At 39.1% G+C, this 17,856-nt stretch overlaps 2 protein-coding genes across 2 annotated transcripts in view; one reads left to right on the top strand and one right to left on the bottom strand.

Annotated features, from left to right (window-relative positions):
• Positions 1 to 17,856, top strand: part of LOC103128300 (serine/threonine-protein phosphatase with EF-hands 1) — a gene marked incomplete at its 3' end in the record, with an annotated part of 79,887 nt that overhangs the window by 23,688 nt on the left and 38,343 nt on the right. Inside the window, exons 5-7 of the mRNA XM_060184770.1 lie at positions 273 to 400; positions 3,977 to 4,037; positions 17,479 to 17,642. Of these exons, the coding sequence (XP_060040753.1) occupies positions 273 to 400; positions 3,977 to 4,037; positions 17,479 to 17,642 (353 nt within the window). The remainder of the gene's footprint in view (positions 1 to 272; positions 401 to 3,976; positions 4,038 to 17,478; positions 17,643 to 17,856) is intronic.
• Positions 6,248 to 7,993, bottom strand: LOC103128159 (iodotyrosine deiodinase 1-like). Its single transcript, XM_060184771.1, has 2 exons — positions 7,915 to 7,993; positions 6,248 to 7,021 (listed from the first exon to the last, which is right to left on the bottom strand). Exons 1-2 carry the CDS (start codon positions 7,991 to 7,993, stop codon positions 6,468 to 6,470), a joined length of 633 nt encoding a protein of 210 aa, XP_060040754.1. The 3' UTR covers positions 6,248 to 6,467.

Here is a 17,856-nt window from a genome sequence, read left to right as displayed (position 1 = left end):
GTAGCAAATAGCAAAGCTGAGGTTCAAATATGAGCAGCCTTGCTCTAAACATTCTACTCATAATGAATATGCCATCATTATTCTGAGTGTTTGAGATATGAGGACACTTTCCCAAGACCTAAAGGAACAGCTCATTGTAGTTTTTATGTTCCAAGAACCTTGGAATCCAGGTAGGCTGACTTTTTTTTTTTCTCTGAATCACATTCCCCTTCACCCTCCCTAGCTGCATTATAGCCATTTTTTCTCTGACTTTGTATTCTCTTGGTCTGCAGCGCTAAGAGCCGCGCTTATCATCCAGAACTGGTACCGAGCTCACAGTGCCCGGCTGAAGGTTAGACACCGCTATGCCCTCACCATCTTCCAATCCATCGAATATGCTGATGAACAAAGCCAACTACAGGTCTGTTTTGCAAGCTTGTCTCTTTTTTCGGTAAAAGCTTCTCTTTATATATTGTGCTATTGACAGGATAAAAGTTCGTCTCCATTTAAAGCTTTGAAACCTTGGTAAAAGGCATTAATAGAGGATGGAGTAACATTGTGTGGAGCCAGCTGTTGAGAGAATATAATTTGGGAAGAGCCCGGTGTCTTTCAATTCTCAAATTCACATTCAGTGTCTGAGCACAGCCCTGTTTTGAAGGTGGGCTACATCTTCTCTTTCCTCTCTCTCTCTCTCTCTCTCTCTCTCTCTCTTTCTTTTCCAACTAGGGCACTGCTCTCAGCTCTGGTTTATGGTATGCTGGGGATTGAACCTCAGATGTTGGAGCCTCAGGCATGAAGGCCTTTGGCATGACCATATATTATGTCCTCAGCCCTCAAGTTTACATTAAAAAGAATAGATGGGGCTGGCAAGATAGCTCACCTGGATAGTGTTCCTGCTTTGTCATGCACACAACCCAGGTTCCAGCCCACCCCCACCACACACTGGAAGCTTTGGTGTGTGGGTATTTTCCCCTCTCTCCCTCTTTTCCTATGTCTGTTTCTGCCTCCCTCTATATGTACAAAGTCTTTTAGAGCAGTGAAGCCCTGGCAGTGAGGGAAAAAAAAAAGGAAAAAGAAGATATTTATTTTAATGAGAGAGAGGGAGACCAGAGCAGTACTCAGCTCTGGCATATAGTGCTGCCAGGGATGGAACTTGGGACCTCTGGGGTCTCAGGCATGCAAGTCCCATGCTCTCATGCTGAGCTATCTGCCTAGCTTTCTCAAGTTCCCATTTTTGAGAGGGCTACTAATGCCTGCTTAACTAATGAAAACTGATCTTTTTCTCTTTTTGGGTACATGCCCCAGTAAAGTTGTCACTTAATGAAGGAATAAGTATGTTAAACAGTGGAAGATTTTTCTGGGAACATACCTGTGAAAGTTCTATGAGAAAATAGAATTTAAAAAGAAAATATAGATGGGTGAGGAAGACTTTTTTTTAAGCTTGAAAAGAATGATATATAATCAAGTTTAATGATTAGAAAGTGTATACTTCCTAGCAATACGAAGACACTGAAAAGGTCACCTATGTGATGATTGATAATGAAAAACATCAGCTTGTAGAAAAATGTGACAGTTTCGTCTCTTATATGTGGGATAAAATGAAACGTACAACAAAAGTCTGAATAAAGATTAGTGATCATGGCAAGATTTCTGGGGATGGGAGTGGTATTAGTGGGAGAGAGAAGACTTCTCATTTTCATTTTGTGTTGCTTGTAGTTTTCAACAGTCATTATAAATTTATTTGCCACATAAGTCTTTGAAATGATTAAGAAAATTTTAAAAAGGAACAAAGTAAATTGCTTGATTTATTCTTGACAACTATAAAAGATACATATTGGGCAAGGAAGATAGCATAATGGTTATGCAAAAAGATTTTCATGCCTAAGGCTCAGAAGTTGCAGGTTCAATTCCCCACACCAATATAAGCTAGAGCTGAGCTGTATAGTACTCTGGAAAATGTGTGTGTGTGTGTGTGTGTGTGTGTGTGTGTGTGTGTGTGTGTGTGTATGTATACACACACACATTCATTTCAGTACCCTCTTTGCTCTGATTAGGGACTCATGACACAGGCTGTCCTTTTAGGTACTGTAGAGTTTGGAGATAAATATGAAGATAGAGTGAGCTTTCATACTAATATGTTATGTGCACAAATATTCCAGGCTTTAATATTGACTCTGTTTATAACAGATTTCTTGACATATGACTCACATTTAAGGTTTAAAATTCAGTGGTCTTTAGTATAGACACAAAGTTGTGTAAACAATACTACAACAAATTCAAGAACATTTTTATCATCACCTGCCCTACAGAATAACCCCTCTGTACTCATCTGATTTCTATATAGATAGATTTGCCTTTTCTGGCCATTTCATATCAACAGAATCAAACAATTTATGAACCTTTGTGTCTCGATACTTTCTCTTAGCATAGTTTATTCAAGATTCAACAGCCATGTTGTAGGAAGTATCAACTTCAATTCTTTTATAATTTAATAATGTCCCATCACATCTACACCACATTTTGTTGATCTGCTCTTTAGTGTATAGATCATTTGGATTGTTTCCACCATGCTGGATAGTATGCATAATGTTGATATAAGTATTTGTTTGCGTGTTTGTGTGAGTTTGTTTTCAGTTCTCTTGGGTGTATACCTAGGAACGAAATTTCTAGGTCTTCTGGTTTTTAGTAGTTGCTAAACTGTTCTCAAAGTAGTGCACTATTTTACATTCCCATCAGTGGCTCCAATCTTGTCACATCTTTGTCAGAACTTGTTACTGTCTTTTGATTATAGCCATCTTAGTGTATATAAAGTGGAGTCTCATCGTGGTAATTAATTAGCTTACCAACAGCATTAAAATAATGCATTTTATTAATATTAAATCATTAATATTTGTATGGCAGGTCTTCCTTCCCTCAACTCCCAGAGCTAGTCTTGGATTGATAAGGTTTCTCAGTGTTGACTCTTTGTAGAAGGTAGGGTTTAGAGAAGTGATTTGTGCTGTTTGAATGCACATAAAGGAAGCGTGTAGATGATGATTGATATACTGATGAATTTCCATCTTTCCCACCTTTTGGCCTTCATCCCCCCTCCCTTCTTTTTTCAAATATATTTGGCATTTAGCAGCAGCCTTTAACTCTTTTTTAAAAAAATATTTATTTATTTCCTTTTTGTTGCCCTTGTTTTTATTGTTGTTGTAATAATTATTGTTGTTGTTATTGATGTCATCATTGTTAGATAGGACAGAGAGAAATGGGGAGAGGAGGGGAAGACAGAGAGGGGGAGAGAAAGATAGACACCTGAAGACCTGCTTCACCGCCTGTGAAGTGACTTCCCTGCAGGTGGGGAGCTGGGGGCCCGAACCGGGATCCTTATGCTGGTCCTTGTGCTTCGCACCACCTGCACTTAATCTGCTGCACTACTGCCCGACTCCTTACAGCAGCCTTTAACTCTTAATCTCACTACCTTAAAGAACAGATCATAATAAACAAAATCTTGTAGCTGGCTTAAGTTAGGTTCCTAGAAGCAGAGCCTGAGAAAGAGATTCTGATATTTATTGAGAGATTATTCTTGGGAAAAATCTATGATGGAGTAAGGAAAGCAAGATAGGGTGGGAATAAAGGGAACGAAGTAAAAGTATGACTTCTGGAGAAGGCTGACCTCAGCCAGATCCCATTGGATGTTGTGAATGTGAAATGCATTATAATTTGTCTACTCAGTGGGGAAGTAGATATAACTAGCTTCAGCTAGTCTTCTGTGGGGAGCTCCCTAGAAGGGTGTGGTATGTGATAATCTATGTAACTTTGGTGTAAGTTCTGCCCTTCTGCTAACGGCAGTCCTTGGGGGAAGAGGGCAAGTAGAGGTGAGATCCATTGACATCTACTATAAGCATGGGGGTATGTGCCCCAAGAATGCAGGGGAAATGCAGGAATGCTAACATATTCCCCTACAAGTTGGTTGGGGTTCATTAACTGACTAATGTATTTTTATTTTGTCTAGCTGTCCAACTTCTTCTCCTACCTGCTGGAAAACTACACACACATATATGAAAAAGATCAACGTAAGTAAAAAGTTTGTTCTTTTGAAAAGTGGTCATTAAATACTGAATTCCCCTTCTCAAGGGACGTAAACTCTGAGGATGGATAAGCATCAAGGAATTAAAAATATTCCCATTGACATTGTCTATGGTATGCCAAACAACTGGTGAGAGCAGTTCAGCTGGCTTTTCCCCTTTAATTGATACTCAAAAAAATGAAACTAGATTTGATTTAATAGGAATTTGTTGAATACCTTCTCTGAGCTAGATCTGGAGGGAAATGGGAGATTAAATGCAGTTGGCTGCATCAAGTCTCTGTTTTGGATGTAGCTATCTTATTTTTAAAAAAATCTATTTATCATTTATTTAGTCATTCTGGGGAGTCCGGCGGTAGCACAGCGGGTTAAACGCACGTGGCGCAAAGTGCAAGGACCAGCGGAAGGATCCCGGTTCGAGCCTCCGGCTCCCCACCTGCAGGGGAGTCGCTTCACAAGCGGTGAAGCAGGTCTGCAGGTGTCTTTCTTTCCTTCTCCCCCTCTGTCTTCCCCTCCTCTCTCCATTTCTCTCTGTCCTATCCAATAACGACGACATCAATAACAACAACAATAATAACTACAACAATAAAAAGACAAGTGCAACAAAAGGGAAAATAAATAAATAAAAATTAAAAAAAGAAATATCTATTTAGTCATTCTGAATGATTAAATCATTTCGTATATTTAGCACTGAACTTATAAGGAACAACAAATGTATGGGAAGAGTGATTAGACTTTTTTTTGAAAGAAGATGATTTTATCTTTGTTCTTTTTAATTATTTTTATATTTTCCCCCTTTGTTGTCCTTGTTGTTTATGGTTGCTATTATTATTGTTGTTATTGCTGCTGCTGTTGTTAGATAGAACAGAGAGAAAGAGAGAGAGAGAGGAGGAGGAGACAGACGGGGAGAGAAAGAGACACCTGCAGACCTGCTTCACCACTTGTAAAGCGACCCTCCTGCAGGTGGGGAGCCGGGGGCTCAAACCGGAATCCTTAAGCTGATCCTTGTGCTTTACCCCACTGCACTACCACCCGGCCCCCTCTTTGTTCTTAAACAATAAGACAATGTTCATTTACCAGAACTGATGGAATTGATTTGATGTGTCAGTTGATGAGAGTGTTGACAGAGCACAGGTGATGGCTGTTAGTGGGGTAATAAATGGTTTAATAAACCATTTCAGACAGGAATATAGATGTGGTTCAAATAAGATTTTAAAATAGTATTTTTGAACAATGCAAATATATCTCCTGCAAATTAAGGTCTGCCTATTTTTGTTTTAAAGGTAGATGTTAGGGAGTCGCGTGGTAGTGCAGCGGGTTAAGCGCAAGTGGCACGAAGCGCAAGTACCAGTATAAGGATCCCGGTTCGAGCTCCCAGCTCCCCACCTGCAGGGGAGTCGCTTCACAGGTGGTGAAGCAGGTCTGCAGGTGTCTATCTTTCTCTCCACCTCTCTGTCTTCCCCTCTTTTCTTCATTTCTCTCTGTCCTATCAAACAATGACGATGACATCAATAACAACAACAATAATAACTACAACAACAATAAAAAACAAGGGTAACAAAAAGGGAAAATAAATAAATAAATATATAAAAAAATTAAAAAGGTAGATGTTAGATTTCAAAATTTAAAACATTTTTTCTTCGATTTGGGCCAACCAGTTTTTGCTCTAATTAAAAATGTATATAACATCTAAGAGCTTCTTTTAAGTTATGTGGTGATCACCCTTCAAAGTGTAGAAAGAAGGGTGGTCTAGTGGCATGCTTTGAGCCAAGTACATATGTATGAAACTAATTAAAGCATTTAATGATCTGTAGGAGCTTTCTGAATGGTGAACTAGCCAAACCTGAGGAGTTGGAAGTGGGTGGATGTGGGTACTTTGCCATTTTCTTTCTCTTAGATAATTACAATTTGAAGTCAGTTGTTTGCACTTCATGTTCTTTGGCAAAAACATTTTTGCGAGGAAATATATATATCATGTAGCATAATCTAATAATGATGAAATGAAACAGCACTCGTTCTGCTAATGACCTAATACTTCAATCTGGACTATGTATCAGAATCATTTATGGGGATTCTCAGCCACAGATGGCTAGGTTCCATCTCAGAGATATTTACTTAGGTTCTGTATTTTTTTTCTTATTCAATTTTTAATTATTTCCTAAGAGAAAATGACTGTTAATCCCTTAACTCATAGAAACAAGACTTCTCACACTCAAAGTGCTGGGGGGAGGGTGTAAAGGTTCTTACACACACACACACACACACACACACACACACACACGCACACACCATGGCCACCCTGTAAAGTGTAGTTTGGGGAAATCTGACACCCCAAGAAGGAGCATCCCATAGACTCAAGGGCAACAGGGGTAGGTAGCAGGGGGCAACACCTTCCAGCATCTTCCTGCTGCTCATCTGACTACAGGATAACCATGATCTGGTCCAGGGGCTTCCGTTTCAGGTTGGGGATGGTGACTTCTTTGCTGGGATACCCCGCAGGGAGCAGCATCAGCAGTTTTTCATTGTGGGGTCGGGCCAGTAGCATCCTTAGGCGGGGGCCACAGTTGAGAGGGGTGGTGGTGACTGTTACCAGGCCTGCATTCTGCAAAGCAGCTAGGAGGATCCCACAAGAGATGGAGATGCTGATCTCATTGTAGTAGTGGGCCTTTTTCTTGCCATTGGTGGCAAAGTCATGCACTTGTTTGAAAATGAGGATGGGAACAGGAGCCGTGTCCAGGTACTCTTTAATCCAAGTGGTTCTCAGCTTCTTCAAGTCTGATACCCAGCGCTGTCCCATCCTTTTCATGTAGTTGATTTCCTCTTCTTCCTCAATGATCTCCCAAATCTTGTGCTTCATGTTTGGGTCCTTCACAACCACGAAGGTCCAGGGCTCTGTGTGGGCTCCACTTGGGGCTGTTCCTACAGTTTTGATGACGTTACTGATGACTTCCAGGGTTCTGTATTTTTTTAAATCTACATTAAAAAGTGGTGCAGCTAATTTGAAAGTGTAAAAACTAATTTTTTCCAAGAAAGAGGCTGGGGTATTATTTTATGCAAGCCTTTTCTTAATGTAGAATATATATTCCGGCAAGTTCATAAAGCATAGGTATGTGACTTAGTACAGTTCTGCAAAGACACCTGGAGACTTGAATCCAGAACAAAAAATACAAAATATCATTGGAGCTAGAGAAGCCCCTTCCTATTCCCTCCTGTCAGTCAGTACCCACCCCTGCCCATCACTACTTTGCTCATGTCTGCACCTTAGATTGGTTTTCCTTTTTTTTTTAACTTCTTTATATACATCAAAGCATATAGTTTTGAGCCTGACTTATTTTTTTTTTAATATTCATTTATTCCCTTTTGTGGCCCTTGTTGTTTTATTGTTATAGTTATGATTGTTGTTGTCGTTGTTGCTGGACAGGATAGAGAGAAATGGAGAGAGGAGGGGAAGACAGAGAGGAGTAGAGAAAGACAGACACTTGCAGACCTGCTTCACCGCTTGTGAAGTGACTCCCCTGCAGGTGGGGAGCTGGGGGCTCGAACCGGGATCCTTAAGCCAGTCCTTGTGGTTTGCACCACGTGCGCTTAACCCGAGCCTGACTTCTTTTACTCAACATTTTATTTGTGAGTGTCATTCATGTTGTGGCAGTTTGGTCTTTCTTATTGCTAAGTAATACTCTAATTTATGAGTGTATCCTAGTCGATTCATTCTCCTGTTTATAGACACTTGATTTTTTTTTTTTCAGTTTTGGTCCTATAAATGACATAGCTAGTCACCGTTCTTTTGCTAAACTCTCACTTTCAGTTATCTGTGGCTGCATAACAAACAAGCCAGCCCCCAACCTTAGTGACCTGTTATTGTTTACGATTGGGTCCGTCAGGCAGTTGGACAGAGTTCGGTGGGGATGACTTGTCTTTGTCCCCTGCGGTGTCACTGGGGCTCATTTAGCCTCACAGCATTGGGTAGGAAGGGCCAAATAATCTTATTCACATGTTTGGAATTTTATCCTTGCCTGTAAACTTGAACGCAGCCTGGCTGCCCAGCAGGATATCCTACACTGACTGACTTGGCAGCAGGATCCCAGAGGGACAAAGACAGAAGATACAAGTCCCTTGAAGGCCTATGCTTTGGAGCATATACAGAATCAGTTTTGCTATATATATTTGCCATAATATTTAATTTAATAAGAGAAAGAAAGATAACCAGAAGATCATAATATCCAGTGTTAGGAACTAAACTCAGACCCTCCCCCATGTTAAGTCCTGTGCTATATCACTGAGCCACCTTACCTATCACAATTCTGCCATATTCTGTTGGTCAAAGCAAGTCATAAGGCCAACTGCAGATTCAAAGGGGGTTAGGAAAGACCCATCTCTTGCAAGGAGCAGCAGCTAGCAACATAAAGAGATATGGACACAAGGAGGTCTGATTCACTGGGGACTGCTATTATAAAGATGTACTGTGACCCAAGAAGTTCTTGGTTATAGGGCATGCATGTGTTCAGTTTTATTAGATACTGATTATTTTACAAAATTATTATGCTGACTTAAGAACTCCAGTGTATGAGATTCCAGTTACTTTTTTAAAATTTTATTTTATTAGTGATTTAATAATGACTGACAAGATTGTGAGATTGGAGGGGTATTAGTCCACACAATTCCCACCACCAGAGTTCTGTATCCCATTCCCTCCATAGGAAAGTTCCCTATTCTTTATCCCTCTGGGAGTATGGACCAAAACTCTTTATGGGGTGCAGAAGGTGGGAGGTCTGGCTTCTGCAACTGCTTCTCCACTGGACATGGATGTTGGCAGGTCAATCCATACCCCCACCCTGTTTCTATCTTTCCCTAGCGTGGCAGGGCTCTGAGGAGGTGGGGTTCCAGGACACATTGGTCAGGTCATCTGTCCAGGGAAGTCAGGTTGGCATCATGATAGCATTTGCAACTTGGTGGCTGAAAAGCATTAAGATATAAAGCAGAACAAGTTGTTTAATGATCAGGAACTTAAAGGTAAGAGTATAGCAGATGAGATTTGGGGTCTTCATGTTGAAAGAAGCTGGGAAATCAATTTTAGGTATATTCTGATGGGCCTGTGACTTGACTAAGTTTTGCCTGGCCCCACCAGCTACCATGCAGGTTGGCTAAAAGTATTGACTTGGAAGATTTTTTCAGAGTTGGGAATAGGACCAGAAAGCTGGATCAGGACAGAGAGCAGCCCCCACATATGGGGAAAAGTATATAAATACTGTTAACTGTAAACTCCATCGATCTGACCTAGGGCCCATATCTATTCATAATCAGCACAGGAGCCTTGTAACCTCTGCATCCCTGTAGGTCTGAGCTCACATTCTGTGGTCATAGCTAGGAACATTCTGGGGTGAACTCATTTCAGGACCACTCTTCCTTGAGTAGTAGAATATATTGACCCAGCCTTCTTTCAGAGAGTGGGGCAGTCCCTACCATTATTCTACACTGAGGGAAAGGTCCTCGAGAGACCCACAAGAGGGTTTATAATTTTGTTCCTGATAGAGATAACTAGTTACTCTTTATCTTATTTTTTTTAAGATTTTATTTATTTATGAGAAAGATAGGAGGGAGAGAAAAAACCAGACATCACTCTGGCACATGTGCTGCCAGGGATCGAACTCGGGACCTCATGCTTGAGAGGCCAAAGCTTTATCACTGCGCCACCTCCTGGACCACTTCTTTATCTTTTCTTTCTTTCTTTCATTCATTCATTCATTCTTTCTTTCTTTCTTTTATTTATTAATTCCCTCTTGTTGTCCTTGTTGTTTTATTGTTGTATTTATTATTGATGTCGTTGTTGGATAGGACAGAGAGAAATCGAGAGGAGGGGAAGACAGAGAGGGGGAGAGAAAGACAGACACCTGCAGACCTGCTTCACCACCTGTGAAGGGACGCCCCTGCAGGTGGGGAGCCAGGGGCTTGAACCGGGCTCTTTATCTTTTCTAACACTTGGAATTGTCCGTTTCATTTTAGTTATCCTGGCAAATAAGTAGTAGTATTTCATTTTTGCTTTGCTTTCCATTTCCTTGTGAAGCAGTGACACTGCTCACCATTTTGTAAGTTTACTGACCACCTGGATCTCCTGTTTGGCAAAGTGTCTACCTGTTCAGATACTTTGCCTATCTTTCTATTGGATTATCTGCTTTTCTTGCCAACTTGTAGAAGTTCTCTAGGTATTCAGAATATGAAAATACAAATTTTTGTTAGATAAGTAGATTGGAAATAACTCCACCAAGTCTTTGTTTTTATCCATTCCCATAATCTTTAAATCATGTCTTGTGTATTTGTTTATTTATTACCAGAGCACTGCTCAGTTCTGGCTTATGGTGGTGCTGGGAGTTGAACCCAGGTATGAAAGTCTGTTGTATAAAAACAATGTGCTATTTCCCTGGTCACTGCACATTCTTATTTTAATATAGTATAGTTTTTTTTCTTTATGGTTAGTACTTTCTGTACCCTGTTTAAGAAATCTAAAACACATATTCTCTCTCCATATGTGTGTGTGTGTGTCCATTCATAATAAATAAATCAGAAGGATAAATCAGAAGCTAGTGACTGTTTACCTATGAGAAAAGAGGAATGGATGGGGGGGGCACAGAAGTAATGGGGAAAGGAGGATAAAGGAGAGTGACAATTCTTTGTACCTTTTTGTAGTTATGACCCTTAGAAGTATGAGAATGCTTCAGGGCCCTTAAAAACTAATTAAAAACAGAATATGTCTCTCTGTGTATGTTTGTTTCCAAAATAGAATCGACACAGTGACAGATTAGCCTAATATATTACAAATGAGTAACAGTCATCTGAAGGATGTGGGGAAGAAACAAATGAACCAAAGTCTCACCAGAAAACAGTATTTTAGCCATAATGTGCACTGATGAAGTTTTATTTTCACTTATCCTGCATAGGGTTTGCTGAACTTCCATGATTTCTAAGTTGTGTTTTTAATTATTTCAATTACTTTAAACATCTTTGTTTTCAAGTCTAAATATCCTTTTCTTTGTGAATTCTGTTTTTAGACCTAGAAGGCCCTAAAATATGGGTTGTTATGCCTGTATTTATAGATTTCCTAATACTCCGATGAAGAGTTTAACACTTCATAAATTCTGGACTTTTCACATTAAACTAATAATGTTTTGATGCCTAGAGGTTGAGAACTATTAAAAAACACAAAGAAAATTTGCAAGTAGCTAACTGATTTTCCCTGTAACATTTATTTGATAATATATCTTTTCACCATGACCTGTTACAGCCTTCTTCATAACATGCTTATTTAAAAAATTGCATAAGAGGGCATTTTTTTCTGGCTTGTTTTCTCATACAAATATTGCAGAGTCCTAGAATAATATTGATTTAATTGTTGTACACATAAGAAAAATATTCCTATATCATTTTTGTAAGTTGATTTCGTTTTAAAAAACATTCAACTCCATTGAAATGCAATTGACATAATATTTAAGGTGTACAACTTGATTACACATACTTGTATGTTATGATGTGATGACCAATTCCATCACCTCATATAGCTACTATAATTTGTGTGTGTGTGGCAGGAAGTTTGAAAGTCTATTCTTTTGGTAATTTCCACATATACTAGAGTGGCCATGCTGTATGTTATTGCAGGTCACTTTCTTATGGTCCTCTTCCGCAGGAGGGTTTGTAACAACCTCCACTTAAGCCTGTTTGACAGAAGGGCTGTCACTGCTAAATATAGCCTTGCAATAGCTTTGCTAAATATCCCCTTGGGGCTAGAAGGTCACTTCACTTTCTAGATATCAGGGCAAGAGTAATAGTAGTTTTCACTCTGGGGCACAGGGTATATGGAGGCATTCTGAGTGTTCCAAAGAAGTGACTGGGAAGCAGTTTTTTTCTGTGTCCTGTTCCTTTAGTTGCTCAGACTGGTTCAGAGGGTTTGATGGGGGAGATTCTGAACATCTATAGCACCACCCCAGCCTTGACTGCTTTTCCAGTTTTTAATATTGATCTTCTCCTGCAGGGAAGCAGCCAAAGCTTCAACATACATTAGGTTTAAACAGAGACTGGTGACGTGGGGAGTAGGGCAGAATGTGTGCAAGTGTGTTGACCTTTCTTCTCCCCTCCCCTCTTTTCCACTCCTCCCTTCTCCTCTCCTCTTCTTTTCTTTTTTAGGTTTATTTATGAGAGAGAGAGAGAGAGAGAGAGAGAGAGGCAGAGAGTCGAGAGCACCATTCAGCTCTGACATTAGGTGGTGGGGACTGAAGCAGGTGCTCCAAAAGACTGAGCTATTTCTTTAGCCCTGGTTTTGATTTTTCTTCTACCTCTCAGATCAGCTAAAATGTCCCATAAGAGCAGGTATTTTATGTTTTTGTTGCTATGCTGAGTAGGATATTTTATTCAATATATCTTCCTAATGATTATTAGTAGTTTTTAGGAAAACTTTTGATTTATACTTATTTTGTATCTCACCACTGTTGAGTAAGACACTAATGAAATTATTTCCATTGCTGTTATGTGTCAAATGTTTGCCATGTGCTATGTCATTAAGTGCTTTGAATACATCATTTCATTTAGTCTTCATGACAAGCTAGTGAATCAGGATTATCATCACCTTCATCACCCTGTTTTCGTGGATGTGGTTTAGGCAGGCAGTAACCTCCCAGTTCTCACCAGAGGAGAAAATGACTCACACCCATATGATTAGCTTCTGTATTATTTTAATTCCTCCTATCAATTCTTGGAATTCTTAATTTGATTTGCTTGAGTGTAGATATTTTAAGCACACAGACCACAAGTAATTTATTTTTTACCTTTCTTTCCAAGAGCCAATGCCTTTAAATTTAGGTTCATATTTCTTTGCTTTGACTAGAGATACCAGGACAATGTTAAAATGAAGGTGAGGGAGCCAGGTGGTGGCGCAGGGGCCAGGTGGTGGCGCACCTGATTGAGCGCACACATTACAATGCAAAAGGCCTCAGGTTGAAGCCCCTGGTCCCCACCTGCAGGGGGAAAGCTTTGCAAATGGTGAAGTAATGTTACAGGCGCCTCTCTCTCTGTCACCCCATTCCCTTTTGATTTCTCTCTGTCTCTATGCAATCAATAAATAAAAATAATTTTAAAATAAATAAATAAAATGAAGGTGAGAGAGAGTAGGTATCATTGTTCTGTCAGTGATTTAATAAACACATTAATGTCCCACCTTCAGGGAAAAAGCTTTGTGAGTGGGGAAGCAGTTTTGCAGGTCTCTGTCTTTCTTCCTATCTCCCCTCCCCTCTTGATTTCTGGCTGTCTCTATCCAATAAATATCATTAAAAAAAAAACATGTTCCTGTTGATTTAAAAAGTTTAAAGTATGTTAGGGAGGTATCTAAAAATTTTTTTTTTATCAGAAACAGGTGTTGAGTTTTATAATACGTTGTCTTGACATCTGTTGAGTTTGTTATATGGAACCCTGTGGTTTTAATACAGATTCATAATTGAGAAATGAAATAACTATAAATGTGCTTCAGTTGGTGCTTTTCTTTCTCCAGCAGTATCTGGAGCTTCTTTTCAAAGTGACACGTGGGTGGAAGAGGCAGAATTATTATTATTTTTAATTATGGGCTTCAGATTTTTCCCCGTCCAGATTTTAAGTCTGTACTGGGTAAAAGAAAAGATTGGGTATGGGGATATTTTTGAGGGACTTTATTTAGAACACCTTGTAAAGGTATCATTTGGTTATAATTCAAGACTTTATTTTATTTAATTAGGTTAGATTCTTGTTAATAGAATTGTAAATGGAATAGGTAAAGACTAATTATAATTACATGTTGCAAAAATCTTCATGTATTGTAAGCATTCATTAAATTATTATTATTAGTTATAATAATAATAGAACAATACTTGCATTTTAAGTGTTATATCTTTTGATTATTTTCATACATGACCAACATTAGCAATTGGAAGAGACTCTTTTATTCTCTAATGTGGTTAACAAACAGCATAAGGATTATGCTTTTGCCACTGATATTTCTTTTTTATTTTATTTATTTATTCCCTTTTGTTGCCCTTGTTGTTTTATTGTTGTAGTTATTATTGTTGTTGATGTCGTCGATGTTGGATAGGACAGAGAGAAATGGAGAGAGGAGGGGAAGACAGAGAGGAGAAGAGAAAGATAGACACCTGCAGACCTGCTTCACCGCCTGTGAAGCGACTCCCCTGCAGGTGGGGAGCCGGGGTTCGAACCGGGATCCTTATGCCGGTCCTTGTGCTTTGCGCCACCTGGCCACTGATATTTCATAATGACAACTAAAGATTAGTTTAGGGAAATATACCTTTTTCATATATTTATCACTGAACTTAGGAAGAATGAGGATCATCGTAAGTATGGAAGGTATCAGAGTCATCAGATTGATTTTTAAGTATATATATATATATATATATATATTGGATAGAAACAGAGAGAAATTGAGAGGGAAGGGGAAAGAGAGAGAGAGAGAGAGAGAGACATCTGCAGCACTGTTTCACTACTAGTGAAGACCTCCTGCAGGTAGGGACCGGTGGCTTTGCACACTGTAGGGGCCCATCAGACAGATTTTTCTTTTAAGGAAGAAAAACAATTTTGTTCTTGAGCAATAAGGCTGAGTTTTAATAACCAGAAATGATGGAATTAACTTTATGAGGAGAGTGTTGACATAGCACAGGTGATGGCAGTGATTAGGAAAAAGAAATTCAGTTCTTGTTTAAACTTCAGAGTTGAGATTACTTAATAAGTCAGTTGTAATAAGATATAGGTGTGCATGTGCGCTATTTTTCTAAGAGCCTGGTATTCCAGTATGTAGACTGAGAAATGGAAAGTTTTTCCTTGGGAGCCAAATGCACCTCTAACAATGAAAACCAAATAGATGTGGGTGGCATGACCACCACCATAGTTAAGAGGCTTTACTGCCTACTTTAATGAGACTGAGATAAAATTTACCAAGATGTTGAGTGAAATGAACCAGAAGGAGAAGGCTGGCTACTAGATGACTTCACTCTTAGAGCTTAAGAAAAGAAGAAAGGGAAAACTTAAGTAGATATGATCTGTTGCCGCAGACTCCTCTAAAGGAGAGAGGCAGGAGGGGCTGGTGGTGCCCTGTGGTAGAGTAAGAGGACAAGTTGGTGGAAGCCGTGCTGTGCTGACACCTATCATGGGGAGATAAAAAAATCGTACTATCTGTGGCAACAACAGTCTTATAAGTCAGTATTTCTCCAATAAAGTGATTAAAAAATTGTTAGGATGTTTTATTTCTAGTTTTCAGACGTGAATTAAATATTTGTTATTCTTAAATTTCAAACTAAGCCCCAATGAGAAAAATAACCACACTGAAGACAGACATTATTACTCCTAAAATTAGCTTATTGTTAAATATCATTAACACTAAAATATTGCAGTACATAATAATTTAGAAAGCATTTTAAAATTACAAAATATTATGACTTACTTTAGGAAAAATTTTTCATGATTAGTTCTTAACTATAATCTCTCAGTATAACTGGATCATGAAAAAAAAAAGTATCCTATTCTAGTAACATCTGCTAATATCAGCCCTTCCAAACATGTCACTCTAAATATTCAATAAGACAGAAACAGTTCGCAGAGAACATCTGATTAATGGTCTTAGTAGCAATCCAGGGTTACTGAGTTGAAGAGAGTGTGTCATTGTTCTCTGTATCACAGTTCTCTGTGACTATAATAATACTGTGTGTTGGCAGAAGTTGAAAAACACAAGTAGAACCTGAACTGGAATTGGCGTATTGCACCAAACTAAAAGACTCCGGGGGGGGTGGGTGGGGGGAGAATACAGGTCCAAAAAGGATGACAGAGGACCTAGTGGGGTTGAATTGTTATGTGGAACACTGGGAAATGTTATGCATGTACAAACTATTGTATTTACTGTCAAATGTAAAACATTAATTCCCCAATAAAGAAATTTAAAATAATAGTAATAATAATACTGTGTGTTAAACAACTACAGTAACTTGGTAGCATGTAAAAAACATTTTCTCTTTTTCTTTTGCTCTTAAGTCTACAGATTAGTTGAATACTTCTGTTGATCTTGTCAGGCTTGCTTTGTCAGATTTAGGGTCTTGATTGGAATTCAGTCATATGCCTGGAGGTTTGCTGACTGATGCCTGATCAAGGACAATTTTGACTAGGGTGACTCAGCTCTGCTCCATAGTTCTTGGGTCTTTCAATAGGTTCGCCTGGGCTTTGAGAGAATGGAATGGCTTCAAAAGTGACAGCATGGAAGGAGGCAAAGCTTCTTAAGACCATGGTTTGAAACTGGTATATAAAACTTCTACCACATACTTTGGGTCAACACAAGTCAGAAAAGCAGCATATTACAATCTCAACCTTCATGGACTGGAAAATAGACTCATGTTAAGAGTAGCTGCAAGGTCATATTTAAAAGAAAATGGTTAAAGGTTGAGACAGAGAATTGGATAGCTTTTACAAGAAATCTAATATATTTTCTCTCACCTTCTTTATCTCTCCTGAATAGAATTCTGTTTTTTGAATTGAGTTTCATGGGCAATCTAGCAAGAACAAGACTACTGAGAGGGCTCGGTAGTGGCGCACCTGGTTGAGCACAAATGTTACAGTGTGCAAGGACCCAGGTTTAAGCCTCTAGCCTCCACCTGTAGGGAGAAAGCTTCACAAGTGGTAAAGCAGGGCTGTAGGTGTCTCTCTGTCTCTCTGTCTCTCTCGCTCTCTGTCTTCCCCTTCCCTCTTGATTTCTGGCTGTCTCTATTCAATAACAAAATAAAAATTAAAACACACACACACGGAACACTGAGCACCAGGCACTGAACATTGAAACAGGGCAACCAGTGATACAGAAAGGTCTCTGAGAGAGACCTTTTACTTTTCTGCCTTTGATTTATCATCTAAATATTCTGCTTTGTTACCAAAAAGAGAAAGAAAATCTTGTCAGGAAATTTGTTTCTATGTGAAGAGAGACAAATCAATCATATCTTAATGTTTGAAGTGGTTAATGGGGTAAATGAGTATTTCAGTTTAATTTTTTGTAGATCCCAAGTGGCAACAGGCATTTTAACTAAATATAGTGCATTGTTATTATTACTTTTTTTTTAGTTCTGTATGTAAAAATCTGAGATGGAGAGTTGGAATTTCAGGGCATCAAAATACCTGGGTTGACTACTTTTTCCTGTGCTTCTCATGCCCCTCCCTCACTGAATATGTAGTCTCTGTTTTTGTAAAACTTCCCTTGAGGAAGAGATGATGGTGATTCATTGCAGTGTACCTTGTGGTTTCAGAACAAGTCATTCTTCATATCGACACGTGGGATAACTTGATACTCATAACATTTAGTACAGTTAAGTATTCACAAAGGTGGCTGTTGCACTTAAGCATAAGAATGTTGATTTCCCTTCTCTTTCTTTTTCCAGAATTAGTAACTCGATTTTACACCAGGACTATCCAGAGCCACAAAGACAGGCGGGACTTTGTAGGATTCATTGAAGTCCCAGATTCCTACAGAGGTCCTCGACTACAGTTTCCTCTTACTTTTGCTGATATTGATTTACTCATTGACGCCTTCAAGGACCAACAAGCAAGTAGAAATAGATATTGCCCTTAATTCTTTTACACAATACATACTCAAAGACTGTTGAATGGGTGAATGGGTGAATGAATGAGTGAATGAATAGATGAATGAAAATACTACAACAGGGGGCCAGGCAGTGGCACACCTGGTTAAGTGCACACATTACAGTGCTCAGGGACCCAGGTTCAAGCCCTTGGTCCCCATCTGCAGGAGAAGCTTC

The sequence above is a fragment of the Erinaceus europaeus genome, unplaced genomic scaffold (assembly GCF_950295315.1).
Source record: "Erinaceus europaeus unplaced genomic scaffold, mEriEur2.1 scaffold_483, whole genome shotgun sequence".
NCBI lineage: Eukaryota > Metazoa > Chordata > Mammalia > Eulipotyphla > Erinaceidae > Erinaceus > Erinaceus europaeus.
Note: the sequence above shows the minus strand (reverse complement) of the source record. Positions and strands in the feature narration are given on the sequence as shown.